The following is a 15,519-nucleotide window of genomic DNA, read 5'->3' as shown; positions in this document are numbered from 1 at the left end:
TTACCTTTAGAAGGTTTGCTGTGAAATTATCTTTCCCGTTTAGATCTGTAAGTTGATTTTTGAGTGTTATGTGTATCATATTAAATTTCATTTTTTCTTACATTGGATAGCAAGGTGACTCATAGTTTATTAAAAAGGTTTTCCTATTCACACAGCTTGGCAGTGCCATCTTTGTCATAAATCAGGTGCCTACATAAGTGTGAAGTATCTGAGAACTTTCTCTTTAGGGAAATGGTGTAGTGATGCAATTATGCCTGTCCAAGTATATAGATTCATCAAGCATGCATTGATTGTTGGGACGTCTGGCTGGCTTGGTCAGTAGAGCATGCGACTCTTGGGTCATGAGTTTGAACCCCATGTTGGGTGTAAAGGTTACTTAAAAAAAGATGGGGCGCCTGGGTGGCTCAGTGGGTTAAAAAAAGAAATACGCTGATTGCCTATCATGCGCCAGATGATGTTCTAAATGATGTAGTACAGAGATAAATAAAGCTTTTTTGTATCTTTATGCAGTTTATAATCCATTTAACTCTTGACATACATGGTAAATAAATAAATTATAACTAGTTGTTTTTTTTTTTAAATCTTCTTCTCTGAATTGTCTCTAGTAAGTTGTGAGCACACCACCAAAGAATATGTTTCCAGAGTGCCTGGGTGGCTCGGTTAAGCCTCTGCCTTCAGCTCAGATCATGATCTCAGGGACTTGGGATCGAGGCCCACATTGGGCTCTCTGCTCAGCAGGGAACCTGCTTCCCCCTCTCTCTCTGCCTGCCTCTCTGCCTACTTGTGATCTCTCTCTTGTCAAATAAATAAAATATATATATACATATATATATATTTCCAGGAATATAGGAGATACTTGTTCAGCGCTGGGTTGAAATGCATCACTTCTAGTCTTCAGATGTCAGAAATGGAGATACAGGGTTTGCGAAGTTGCTGACAGGAAGAATCTTTATGTAACACAGACCTTGGTATCTCCGGCCCACAGTCCATTATCCACACCCTTGGGAGTAGCTAAGTTTCTGATTTCAGGTTTTTCAGAACTTAGAAAGGTAAAGTGTGTATGTGTGTGTGTCTACACACACGTCTATGGACTATATAATACTCTTCTGGGTCAGCACTCCATAATCATTCAGAGAATATTTCTGCACTGAAACTAATGCATATTCACACTAAGTGGAATAAGTCAAGGCCACGGTCTTCTGTTGGGTCCAATTTTGTTGTCAAATGGATTTTAACACCAAGTTTATAACAACAGCTTTCATCTTTCAGAATATTTTTGGGTTTTGAATGAAAGGGTTTGTGAAGGGACGTGGACAGCACAGTTTGTAAGCGTATGTATGTCCACTACAGTCACACTGCCTCAGCTCAAATCATGGCCCTCCCCTTTGCCAGCTGACCTTTGGCAACTTCCGTACCTTTCTAAACATATGTGTTCTCTTCGAGAAAATGGCGATAATGGTAGGTAATACTTCATACGCTTGTTATCAGAGTTAACTGAGCCCATAGATGCAGAACGTGCAGCAGCACCTGGGGTGTGACAGGCACTCAAAATTAGTGTTCATAACAACAGACGTGTGATATTTTCAATATTTGTTCTCGCTGCAGAAATCTTTCCCATAAAGATTTATGCTTGAGTTTTTATAATTACTATCAGGAAGAAGATTGTGAGAAAGCGTTCTTCAAAATGGACAATGTACTTATAGATGACAGAAGAATACATGTGGATTTTAGCCAGTCTGTTGCAAAGGTTAAATGGAAAGGAAAAGGTATGTTGTTCAGCTTCCTTTGTTTCTATTCACTGTGGATGTATGTGCATGCGTGTGTGTGCGTGTGTGTGTGTGCTGTACCTCCTTTGCCTTAGTGCTGTTTATTAGGAGAAAAGTTCACTGATGGAACTTCTGCCATTTATGGTTTCATGTAGCTGATAACAAGAATCTAGGGTACTAGGGGAGTGTGTGTGAGTGTGTATTTGTGTATGTAAGCTGATGGTGACTATATTCACTATCTTTGTGTTATAAATTATAATTACCCATTGCAAATGCGGCATATTTGCAAAGTAATGATTTTGGTGGTTGTGGTGGCTTGGTTCTCCTAGGAGCAAAACTCTTTTAAGTTTTTTTCGAAGTTTGTTTTAGTTGTCATGTGGTACAAAATTGAAAAGGTGGTGTAAAAAACTCTCCCTTCCATTCCTGCCCCTCATCTTTCCAGTTTCCCTTCCCAGAGGTAACTGCTCTTATCTGTTCTTGTATTATTTTCCACATATATTCTTTGAACATGCATACATATATATTTACTTTATGTTAGAATTTCCTCTTATTTCATATTTTTATTCCCATGTAGGTTTTATGTAAATTTATAGCTTTTTCTTTTAAAAAAGGAAGTATGTATATTTTATACATATATTTTTCAACTTGGGAGTAGAGGGGCTGCATAGGATGCTTTTTCCTGGCCCTGCCAGTGAAGGCCAGTCAAGACATAACAGTAGGTCCTGTTTTTCTGAAGGGATTGTTGATTTCATTTTTGGCACTTGGGAGGGACGCTCCCTTTTCACACCCTTTAGTGAATGTCTGTGTACATTCCTGATGTCGTGCTATCTGCTTGGTGCTCTGTTGAGATTTTGGTCCATGTCTCTTATGACAGATCAGAGAAGTTTAAAGCCTCACTTATTCCAAACTTCTAAGCCTCTCAGATCTCAGACTCCAGTCTCAAGCCCTCAGTTTCCTTTGGACCTAAATTTCTCATGGAGTTAATGGCTCTACTTAAATACTGCGTTATTTCCCAGTGAATGTATTCTCTTGGTAATTGAGAATTTTAAAGTTTGATGTTGTAATACTCACACACATCGTTAGGTGGCAATGTACAGCTACTTAGCAAAATGGGTATCTGATTACATTTAAAATAGTAATGGAGAATGAATTACTATTCTTTTGTTTTCTTCTCAGCCTTTTTCTGCCTGCCAATATATATGCCACTTACAAAATAGCTGATATATTATATGTCTTACAAATTAGTTTTTGTTCTTCAATAAATTATTTGAGTTTTCTTACTAAGTCTTTTTTCTTTTTTCTTTTTTTTTAATCAATAGGTGGGAAATATACCAAGAGTGATTTCAAGGAGTATGAAAAAGAACAGGATAAACCGTCTAATTTAGTTTTGAAAGATAAAGTAAAGCCCAAGCAGGAGTATCCTTTACAAGAACCAGTTGGTCGCTGTGGATAGACCATCTACTCTGTACATCTACACAGTAGAGTACTGTGTAATATGTTAAAAAAGTCACAGTCTGTAGAAGACAAGTTTTCTAAATCTGGTGGTTTGTGAAGACATCATTTAGATTATTGTAGTCCTTTTTCACCATCTTACATATACTTTTCTTTCTCTGGTGTATTCTCTAATGTATGAAGAAGGTTAGGGTTGAAAAAAATCTCTGGCCTAATTCTTTTCCCTCCTTACTCTTAGGTTAAGATTAGCACTTATTCTGAAATCTTAGGTAAGAGTCATATTTTGTATATAATTGTAATGTTTTAAATTTCTCATACTCAGAAATTTTCTTCATATAGGTACGCTAAATTCTTGGTGTTAACCTTTTGCATAATATTTAACTTCTTTGGAGATGGTGAATATGTAGATTAATAAAATCCTGTTGTTCTCTTACATGATTAGGTTGCTTCTTTCTGCTTAGTACATTGTCAGTCCAGCAACGACTATTTATTGGGCTCATTTTGTATGCAAGAGTTGGTTTTTATAGGATTAAAAAAATCCATTGACTTGACCATTTAATTTAGGTTCTTCCAACTTTTAGGTTGAGACAAGTAAAAATCAATGAAACATACTATTTACATTATGTCATTTTAATTTGTTCATTGATACTCTCATTATAAATCTATCACTCTACACATTGCGAAAGTGATCATTTTGTGATTCTTTCTGGTAAATGGTTTCTTTGTTTCCTAATTTCTGTTGGTGTTTTAGGGATTCTCTTTTCCCACATTGTCTTAGACATTTCTTTTCCAAGTATTCATCAAGGAAAGATGAATATCAGGTTGACTTATTATATACTCATTTTAAAAAATGTGTTGACTGTCTATAATGCATAAAGCATTGTAAGGCATAAGAGGCACAAGAGGTGGATAAAGTCTGAATTGTACTGACATGAGGAGGAAGCTTTCTCATGCAGGCACACCAAACAGTAAACAAAGATTTAGTCTAAAAAGATGAACATTAGGGCGGATGTGATTGAAATATTAAAATTATAAAAGGCCTGGATAGAATACACTTGAGATTTATTTAACAAATCTTTGAAATTAAATTTAGGCTAGCCACTGGGGTGCCTGGGTGGCTCAGTCGTTAAGCTGCTGCCTTCGGCTCAGGTCATGATCCCAGGGTCCTGGGATCGAGCCCTGTATCTGGGTCTCTGTTCAGCGGGAAGCCTGCTTCTTCCTCTCTTACCACTCCCCCTGCGTGTGTTCTCTCTCAGTGTCTCTCTGTGTCAAATAAATAAATAAAATCTGTAAAAAAAATAAATTTAAGCTAACCATTAATAGCTGCAGCTGGCAGATGTGTAGGGCAAATAAAAGGAACACAAGCATCAAGTATAAAATACAAGGCGATATCTTTTGTCTTTTCTCTCATAGAGGTAAGTAGTTCAGGCTGAAAAGAATGAATATGTAGTCATAAAATGTTTTAAATTCAAGGTGATAGATTACTGAAAGTTAAAGAAACCAGGCATGTTTGAGAATAAATCTGTAGCCCAGTACTGTCCACTAGAACTTTCTACAATGGTGGAAAATATTACCCTCCAGTGTAGCTACTAGCCCCATGTGGTTTTCAGCATGTGAAAAGGACTGAGCAACTGGATTTTTTTTTTTTTTTTAAGATTTTATTTATTTGGGGCGCCTGGGTGGCTCAGTGGATTGAAGCCTCTGCCTTCGGCTCAGGTCATGATCTCAGGGTCCTGGGATCAAGCTGCACGTCGGGCTCTCTGCTTGGCAGGGAGACTGCTTCCTCCTCTCTCTGTGCTTGCCTCTCTGCCTACTTGTGATCATTGTCTGTCAAATAAATAAATAAAATCTTTAAAAAAAAGATTTTATTTATTTGACAGGCAGAGATCACAAGTAAGCAGAGAGGCAGGCAGAGAGAGAGGGAAGCAGGTTATAGCCATTCACATGCACACATAATTGAAACAGAAATGCCGTGGTATTTTTATTAGGTGCCATGTATTCTGTTTTCTATTCTACCTTATTACAAAATGCTGGCTGTGATGCACTAAATGGATTTTGGACTGAAGGAGCTGCATGTGTACAGCAGCACAGGAAATGAGATCCTGGGCAAGGGCTGTTGGATCCGTACCTGAAAAGGAGAGGCTCCAGAAGCTACTCTGGAAGCAGTGTAATGTAATATAAAGGAGAAAAGAAGTTAGAGATAATGAAGTAGGAATAGGATATGGTGCAGGCTGACTGGCTGTCTTTAGTCATCTTGTGAAAAGCCAAGCCTGTTCAATGTTACGTAGAAGTGAGATGCCCCAGAGGAAGGCATAGGGCTTAGGCGTTGTTAAAACAGACCTAACAACGCTAGTCCTGAGTGTCTGCCATTCCTCTAGTTGCACATGCCCCTAAAACAGCTCGCATGTTGGGCTTCCTCCGAAGCTGTTTTTTTGAAAACCGCTATTCTGGCCCTTGTCAGCCTTCCTCAGATACTATTTTAGAATTTGAGATTATTTTCAACAGAGAGTGCAGCAGTTTTGCATTTTTTCTTATTCCAAAACATAATAGTATATTAGAATTAAATTACATTACCATTACTGAATTAAAACACATTACCATAACTTTTATAACACATTTATGTGTGGGCTTCTGGGTGGCTGAGTGGGTTAAGCCTCTGCCTTCAGCTCAGGTCATGATCTCAGGGTCCTGGGATCGAGCCCCGCATCAGGCTCTGCTCAGCGGGGAACCTGCTTCCCCCTCTCTCTTTGCCTGCCTCTCTGCCTACTTGTGATCTCTGTCTGTCAAATAAAAAACTAAAAAATCCTTTTAGATTTTTTTTTTTTTTATTTATTTGACAGATCACAGATCCTCGATCCCAGGACCCTGAGATCATGACCTGAGCCGAAGGCAGAGGCTTTAACCACTGAGCCACCCAGGCGCCCCAAAAATTTAAAAATCCTTAAAAAATAACACATTTATATGAAGTTAAGACAGGATGCACTCACGTCTGTAAATGTGGAGTCACTGTGTTGTATACCTGAAACTAACACAATATTGTATGTCAGCTACACTTCAACTAAGAAAAAAAAATCCACTCACAGTTTACCTAGACAAATGATAGTTTTCTCATTGTTTCTTTCAAATCTTGATCTTTTATGTTTTTTTTGTTTTTTTTTTTTTTTTTTTTGTTTTTTTTAAAGATTTTATTTATTTGACACAGAGAGAGAAATCACAAGTAGGCAGAGAGGCAGGCAGAGAGAGAGAGGGGAGGAAGCAGGCTCCCTGCAGAGCAGAGAGCCCGACACGGGGCTCGATCCCAGGACCCTGGGATCATGACCTGAGCTGAAGGCAGAGGCTTTAACCCACTGAGCCACCCAGGCGCCCTGATCTTTTATGTTTTGTAAAGTTATGATTACCATATGGTATAGATAATTTTTATTTCAAGCTTTTTCCACTTTTAATTTTTCATAGTCACTTTTCTGGGTGTTTTTGTAACATTCATTTATCATTGCTAATAACTTCTTTGTAATAATATATCTTGTTGAAGTTCTACAGTATATTTAAGAATGTCTTTATTACTAGGCTTTTGTTACTCTCAGTTTCTGTTACAAAAAGTAATTGTTATGTATACCTTTATTTAACTTATTTTAACCTTTTATAAATTCTTCCTTCAATTTAAATATGGCTGTTGTGAGGCCTTGCTAAATTTTCTCCTATAGAATTGAACTAATTAATACTTGAAAAGAGGGGTCACATGAATGTCTTTTATCTCCTGTAGCTCCTCTATCATTGGGGTTTATAATATCTTAACTTTTTCCAGTGAAACATGTACTTCATTTTCTAAGTTTAAGTTTTTTTCATTATTGACAAATAAGTTTCCTTATTTTTTATGGCTGCTTAAATTTTCATTTGTGAATATAGGTTTCTTTGCCCCCTGTTTTTTTTTTTTTTCCCCCACTCACTTGCCAATTGTTAATTGTTTACTTTAGGACAGGGTCCTGTCCATTTTTCCTGAAAGAAAATATGAAGTAGTTTTGTTTCAGAAATAAGTTCTATGCTTGTGAGGTGCTTTTTGCTTTAAAAAATTACCTTTAGCCTCATGGCCTCCTTCGTTTACCAGATTCTTACATTTTGTTGTATTATCAGTGTCAGTTCTCATGTCTGTCCTTAACTAGTTGCTGCAGTGCAAAATATGATCTTGTGCTAGATGAGCAAGCAGAAGATTCAAAATCAAGTCATTCACACACAAGTAAAAAACACAAGAAGAAAACTCGTCACTGCTCTGAAGAAAAAGAAGATGAGGACTACATGCCAATCAGAAATACCAACCAGGTACTTGTAATGTCCAGCCTTAGCTGGAGAGAGAAATATTTCATCCCTCTGTAAATTATTTCTTAGTGGCATAATATAGGGGGTGCGGATATAGTTCTGAACAGGGTGGTTATGTTCCTAACTCTAGTACATAGAATGGTTTCTCTGAGTTAAGGGACTTGAGTGTTCAAGAATATAGATCACAAATGGTAAAAGATTGTCTTCAGAGTAACTTAATATATATCATTCAGTTCCATATTGTGAAACGAGTGATTTCTGAACCTGTGGACACTTACTCCCATCAGAAGCAAGTGTGGTTGTGCTCATTTGTCATTTTAACTTATCACCTAGTGTTATGGATAGTGCTTATAGCTATTGAAGTTTTTTTTTTACTTTATTTTTTATTATTTTTATTTTTTTAAAAGATACTTATTTTCATTTATTTATTTATTAAATTTTTAAAAAAGATTTTATTTATTTATTTGGCAGACAGAGATCACAAGTAGGCCAAGAGGCAGGCAGAGAGAGAGGAAGGGAAGCAGGCTCCCTGCTGAGCAGAGAGCCTGATGCAGGGCTTGATCCCAGGACACTGGGATCATGATCCGAACCAAAGGCAGAGGCTTTAACCCACTGAGCCACCCAGGCGCCCCGCCTTTTTGCTATTTAAAGAGTCCCATCTTTAATGCGCCGCTGTAAGCGTGTAAGTCACACCTTTCCTCTGTTACTCAGTTCTCCCAACTAAGACGCACATGCCTCAGTGACAGCTAGTGGCATCTGTGTGCTTGACAATGTGAGGTGGATACGATTTTCCCCATTTTACAAGAGAGGGTGAAAACTGAAGAGTTTAAGTGACTTGCCCTGGTTTTTCAGAGCTGATGAGTAGCAGAGCCACAGTGTAAATCCAGACTTGCACTCCTAGCCACTCTGCTGCTGCTCTGACCTCGAGTACATTCTGACAGTTTTCTCTCCTAAATTCTGTTGCTATCCTAATAAAATTTGTCTCCTCGTGTAATATTCCAGTGTGATCTAACTGGCATGTCTCCCTCTTAATTTTTGTACTGTATTAGTTTAGGCTAAGACCACCCCAGTCTTTTGAAATGGTGGCTACATCACATTTCTATGAATATTTAGCACGTTTTCCACTAGAATTCCTTATCTCCACCCCCTGCATCACCCCCGACCACTGTGCTGCCTGTTGCTTTTAGCTATGGCTTCTCATCCTGTACTTGTACATTGAATTTTCAGTGAATTTAGGTGTGAGATACATATTGGTGTATTTGAAATAACCAGAGGTCTAAATAATCCAAAATCTGGCTGCATTTTAAGTGTGTGTTTCCCCCTTCTTTTTGTACATCTTTTTTATCCTGCTGTTTGATTACTTAAAACTTTACAATAGAAAATATTTTTCTTTTTTGGCATGGAGTAAAAGCCATTAAGTGGTTTTTGGGGGCAATGTTAGAATTAAAAAAAATAATATTAAATTACTTGGCAGTTATAAAATTGTTAAGTTCCAAATAATCATCTCTTAACTTATTTCTCCCCTCAAAGCAAATGTTTTTTTGTTTTGTACTTTGATTTAATAATACAAGTACACTAATTTTCTTTTTCTTCCCAATGAAATAGCATCTGTATTTAAGATTTTAGTGGGCCCATTTTTTTGTCTTATTATTCTGATTTTTATCCTTTTGATTTCAGTCTCAAAAATATAATCTTTAAAGGGAATTTTCAGTACTAGGTCATGCTCAAGTGTAGCTCAGATTTTCCTGTTTGTTGGTATTTTGCTTGGTGAGCCTAGTTTCCTAAGAATGTTTTAACTTATTTCTTCAAATTCTTTGTTTTGTATTGATTGACAGCCTCACTGTTCAATTTGAAAACTTCTCTGTTTAATTTTTCCACCTTGTGTCTTAATTCCAGAGATGGTTACTATGTTGTTGAGGTTTGGGTTTTACTGGAGTTTCGGGAAGTGAGTTTTGGGCTGTGGGTTGCCTGGCGGAGAGGATGCATCCTGGTTGTCAGTTCTCCTCTGTGGCTTTCATAAGTGGTTATTTTCTTATAACTGGGGACTCTGTTTTTGCTGTCATTTTAATCAGTTAATGTTATTTTAGTGATTTAGACTTAACTAAAATCTTTGATTTGGTCCTAGAGACCTGAGCAAGGATAGTTTTTAGTTTAGATTTTTTTGGACTGCTTTATATGAAATCATTGGATAGGTTAAGGTGATTGCTTTAAATTGGCCACTTAAAAAAATAAATAAATTGGCTATTTTGTGGTGTTTCTTTCTTTCCTTTTTAGCCACATGCTAGTTTTGTCATTTTGTCTTACGACTTAAGGGTATAAAATGATAGAATTTTTTAAAGTCTGCACTGGAGAGGGCTGACAGCTCATCTAATTCATTGCCTTTCCCTTAGATGTAAAGATTTTGACCCCACAGGCCTGTGGCCTTTTATAGTTTAATGAGAGAGCTAGAACTTTAACATTATATTGATTCAGTCAGGTATGGGGTTTTTCATTGTTCTCTACCACCCCCTTTTCAATTTTGTATGTCAAGTGACTAATCAGTTAAATTTTCTCCACCCTGTATAGATCTCTTGAGTCTCACTTTCCTTATTTTCTAGAATGAGGGTAATATTGTATTCCAGAAATACTTAGCACTGTGCTAGCACACACTTAAAGGTCTATTCTAATATGGCTTCATCCAGCCTCCTGACCTTTTCCCCTTCGTGCACATGGTGCTGAGTCTTCCTTTTTAGTTTTCACTTCCACTCCGTGCATGAGCCTTCTTGCAGCCCATCTGCAGCCAAACCTGCTCATTCATTGAGGTTAATCTCAAGTCCCAACTTCTCTATGAAACCTTCCCTGGGAAATCTAATCTCAAGATTATTTCTTGTTTGACACCTCTCTTAAATAACAAAGACCATTTTGAACCTAGAACTGCCAAACTTTAGTGTAGCTTCGAAAAATACTCCAAGTAGGAAAGGCTTTTTTTTTTTTTTTTTTAAGATTTTATTTATTTGACGGGGAGAGGGAACACAAGCAGAGGGAGTAGGATAAAGAGGAGCAGGCTTCCTGCTGAGCAGGGAGCCCAATGTGGGACTCGATCCCAGGACGCGGAATCATGACCTGAGCAGAAGGCAGATGCGTAACAACTGAGCCACCCAGGTGCCCCAAGTAGGAGAGGTTTTAAGGTTTCAGTGCATTTCAGATTTTCAGTTTCATCAAGTTTTTCAGAGAATTAAGTACTGTATAATCTTTTATCTCTTTCTGTTGTATTTTAAACACTCAAAGCACTTAAGTGCCTATTTGTATAATTACTGAAGATTTTATAGTTCTGTATCTGTTAGCCGTCTCTCCATTTTAGAAGTTTGTTACCTCATCTAATACAGGACTTAAGTAGACAGAGAGAATAGTACATAGATATTTACACTTTGTGTATGTTAAAGGAAGCACAAAAAATTCTTTTATCTAGGGATGTCATATATTGCTCGGAAGTAGTTGTTAAAGAGTTAAACCATTCCTCTGGGACTTTATAGAGTGAAAAGAACTATTGGGATTGTGCAGGAAATCATGAAATGGCTTATAAAGTTGTATTCCACAAACACTGATTATAACAATCCTGTTAGATCTATTTTCACGTGCTGCAGTCTCCATGCCAGGTGTAAGGTACAGTGTCTAGACAATATATGGAATAATTATGAATAATTATGAATCCTTAAAACCCAGTTATTAACCATGGGTATTCATCACTCTAGATTTGAAACCTTGACATTTACATCTACTATAATAATGTCTGTGGTGATAGAGTTGGGACCCTTGGGAACTCAATCCTTAGGATTTTGCTTTCCTCTGAGAGAAATCTTTTAAGGAAGTTGAATTTTATGAACTGTCTCTTGAAAGAGCATTGGCTCTGGTCTCTTTTTAGATTTCAGCCACTTGCTGAGATTCTCATTTTATTTTATTTATTTTTTTAAAGTAGGCTCCATGCCCAGAGTGGAGTCCAAGGTGGGGCTTGAACTCACAACCCTGAGATCAAGACCTGAGCTGAGATCAATAGTCAGATGCTCAACAGACTGAGCCACTCAGGCTCCCCTGAGATACTCATTTTAATTAGGGATAGAATACAAAGAGAAATAGAATTGTTGTAACTAGCTCTCTTCAGATAGGAAAATTATTACTGTTACTTAGTAAGAATAGAATGTAGGGGCACTAGGTGGCTCACCTGCTTCAGATTCTCTCCCTCTGCCCCTCTCCTCTCTCTGTCTCTGTCTCTCTCTCCCCCTCTAAAAAAGAAAAAAAAAAAAAGAATTTAATGTATCTACTCTGTTGGCCCATTGTTTCTTAACTCATTTTTAAGAAATATGTAAATAAAGGATTTTATTTATTTGTTTATTTATTTAAGACTTATTTATTAGAGAGTGAGTGCATGCATGTGAGCAGGGAGGGACAGCGGGAGAAACTCTCAAGAAGACTCCCCTCTGAGGGTGGAGCCTGACACCAGTCTCCGTCTCCTGACTCATGACATCGGGACTTGAGTCAAAATCAAGAGTCTGATGCTTAACCGACTAGGCCACCCAGGCATCCCAAGAAATGATTTTAGTAAAACACATATATCAGCCTAATGTAAACAAGGGAAATATATTAAAGATTTGGAGAGAAGCTATTAAAAAATAAACACTTTAAAAATAATCACTCAGGCGCCTGGGTGGCTCAGTTGGTTAAGCCTCTGTCTTCAGCTCAGGTCATGATCTCAGGGTCCTGGGATCGAGTCCCACATCAGGCTCTCTGCTCAGCAGGGAGCCTGCTTCCCCCTCTCTCTCTCTGCCTGCCTCTCTGCCTACTTGTGATCTCTCTGTGTCAAATAAATAAATAAAATCTTAAAAAAATAAAAATAAAAAAATAAAAATAATCACTCAGACCAAAGTATGCAGTATCTGTTTTCTTTTTAGACTGATTGACTTGTCTAAAACCTCTTCTGGCTGTTATTTAAATGTCTTCTTTTTAAGGTTTTTATGGGAGTTTTAGTAATTCCATTGCAGATCAGTTGGGGAGTAGAGAAGGGGGAGGTAGAAAGATGACTAGCCACAGCCAGAATTCTTGGTATTGTGATTTTCTCTAAACACTTGTTCTGATTTCAGTTGGGTGATTTCAGTTCTTTGTTTTGGGATCTGATCCTTCAGTTCAGCTGAAGTAGTAGATAGAAAGCAATGAGATTGATAAGAAAAATGATTAAGTCTTTCTGAGTTATTTTTGCTAATTTAGAAGATTCTCAGCATTAGTGGTAGTGTTCAGATTTGAGCTGTTACAGCTGCTTGGTATGGTAGACTTTCTGAGTTTTATCAATTGACTACCTACAAAATGATTATTTTACGGATTCACTTGTAACTCTCTCTCCATTCCTTTGACAGGATATCTACAGGGAGATGGGGTTTGGTCACTATGAAGAAGAAGAAAGCTGTTGGGAGAAACAAAAGAGTGAAAAGAGAGACCGACCTCAAAACCGAAGTCGTAGCCGATCTCGAGAAAGGGACGGCCACTACAGTAATAGTCACAAATCCAAATACCAGACCGACCCCTATGAAAGAGAACGGAGTAAAAAGAGAGACCGAAGTAGGAGTCCCAAGAAATCCAAAGATAAAGAAAAATCTAAGTACAGATGAAAAATGAAGAATCAGACATGAGTGGCTAATGTATTTACTGTTGTCTAATGTAGAGCCTCAGATATTCAGATTTTGTGTCAAAGCCCTTAAAGACTCTGCTCATTATTTTTTTTTCATCCTAGGGTTATGGCCCTTTTCAATTGATACTGATTGTATAGGGCACAGAAAGACTATATAAAGAACTGAACATTTTTTTGGGTATACTTTTTTACACTAATTTTATTGTTATTCATAAACAGTAGTCTTCATTTTTAAAGTCTTTCACATTTCCCACTCTTTTTTTTAAATGAAGTATTTCATACTTAAAAATTCACAGACATGTATATATAAGGTATAAAGAATAGTAAGTATTTGTGTGCCCATGAGCCAGCTTAAGAAATAGAAGATCACCTGCATTTTAGAAACCCTCTTTGTGCTCTCTCCTCAAGTGATGATTATTCTGAATTTTGTATTTGTCATTCTCTTGCTTGTTACAGTTTTACAACAATGTATGTATTAAAAAATAAAAAGTTAAATTTTGTATGTTTTTGAATTTTATATGTGGCATAATGTATGTTTACTTCTGTGACTTGCTTTTTCAACTTAGTATTTCTTTAGAGAATCATTCATTTTTATTGCTTTATTGCATCATATGAATAGACCACAACTCTCCCATTCTTCTGTTAATGAACATTTGGAGTTGTTGGTTTGTTTTTGGTTTTGCTGTTGCAAACAGTGCTGCCGGGAACATTCTGTGTCCAGGAGTGATATTGCTCGCTCATATGGTGTGGATATCTTCATCTTTACAAGATAATGCCAAATTATATTCTGCAGTGGCTGAACCAGTTTATGCCCAGACCAGCGCTATGTGAGTTACCTTCATTTTACACCATCTTGAACACTTCTTAGTTTCAATCTTAAATTTCACCAGTGTAGTGGATGCTTAGTGGTAACTTCTTTTGGTTTCCAGCAAGGAGATTACTATTATTCTTATATTTGTTCTTCTATATGTAACTCGTTATTTTTCTCTGGCTGCTTTTTCCCACCCTCCCCCCACCGCTGCCCGCTGCTTTTAACATTTTATCACTGCTATTGTGCAATTTGATTATGATGTGCTTGGTATAGTTTTTTCATGTTTCTTCTGCTGGGGCTGTTTACCTACGGGTTTATGATTTTCACCAAATTTGGAAATGCTGTGGGTATTATTTATTCAGTTACTTTTTTCTGTCCCTCCCCTCCTCTCACTCCTCTCCCAGGACTCCAGTGACTTGTATGTTAGGCCATCTGAGGTTGTCACACATTATACTGATGCTGCATTTGGGTGAAGTCTTTTTCTCCTATTTCATAAATTGAATAGTTTCCATGGCTGTGTCCTCAAGTTCATTCATCTTTTCTCCTGAAGTATCTGATCTTCTGTTAATCCCATCCAATGTATTTTTCACCTTAGATACAATATTTTAATTTTAGAAGTTCCATTTGGGTCTTTTTTATATCCTCCGTGCTTTTCCTTAACAGGCTCATGCTTTCCTCCATTTTTTTTTTTAACACCTGGAGTACATTAATAATAGCTGTTCTAATGTATTTGGCCATTCTGTCATCTGTATCACTTCCGGTCTGTCTCTGTTGGTTGATTTTTTTCCCCCACCCATTATTAAGTTGTGATTTACTTTGCATGCCTGGTAATGTTTAGATTTTACATTGCTGCATACTAGAGTTTTTGGGTTCCTTTAAATATGTTGAGCTTTCTCTGGAACATAATTAAGTTACTTGCAAACAGTCTGATCCTTTTATAGCTTGCTTTTAAGTGTAATGAGGTAGAACCAGAAGACCTTTTCGGGCTAATGTGGCCCGCTACTGAGGTAATACCCTTCTGAATAATCTCCCCTTTGCTTAGTCTCTTCGGAGATTTCTCCTCTCTGGCTATTGGGAACAAGAACTATTTTGAGCCCTATATGAACTCCCAGGTTGTGCTGCCTACTCTCTCCTGGTGGTTCTTTCCCACCTTTGGGTGGTTTCCTCGTGTGTATACACCAATGAATATTCAGCTGAAGACTCGGGCAAACCCTCTGCAGATCTGGAACTCTTCCCTCTGTAGTTCCCTCCTTTTTCCAGTATTCTGCCCTACAAACTTCATCTTGCCTCCGCCAACTCTCCTCCTCCCGGAGACTCCCAAGCTCTTTCGAATCACATCCCTGTCATAGTCCTACAGTGTGGAAATTGCACATCAGCTCAGGCAATTGTCGCTTTCTTGTTTGTTTTCCTTCTCTCAAGAATCACTGTCCTGCACTGGCTGCTGTCCAGTGTCTGAAAAACTATGTAGTATATACTTTGTACAGGTTTTTTTTGTTTAAAATGGGGAAGGTAAATCCTGGTCC

General features: G+C 37.5%; 1 protein-coding gene across 1 annotated transcript in view; it reads left to right on the top strand.

Moving 5' to 3' along the window:
* The window catches only part of LOC111147577 (peptidylprolyl isomerase like 4), a 32,616-nt gene extending 18,931 nt beyond the window's left edge, over nt 1-13,685 (top strand). Inside the window, exons 10-13 of the mRNA XM_022503688.1 lie at nt 1,655-1,766; nt 3,086-3,182; nt 7,385-7,532; nt 12,914-13,685. Of these exons, the coding sequence (XP_022359396.1) occupies nt 1,655-1,766; nt 3,086-3,182; nt 7,385-7,532; nt 12,914-13,165 (609 nt within the window). The 3' untranslated portion in view covers nt 13,166-13,685. The remainder of the gene's footprint in view (nt 1-1,654; nt 1,767-3,085; nt 3,183-7,384; nt 7,533-12,913) is intronic.
* The last annotated feature ends 1,834 nt before the right edge of the window (nt 13,686-15,519 follow it).

This window comes from Enhydra lutris, unplaced genomic scaffold (assembly GCF_002288905.1).
Source record: "Enhydra lutris kenyoni isolate GAN:26980312 unplaced genomic scaffold, ASM228890v2 scaffoldscaffold17, whole genome shotgun sequence".
Lineage (NCBI taxonomy): Eukaryota > Metazoa > Chordata > Mammalia > Carnivora > Mustelidae > Enhydra > Enhydra lutris.
This window is presented reverse-complemented; position numbering and strand designations above follow the sequence as displayed.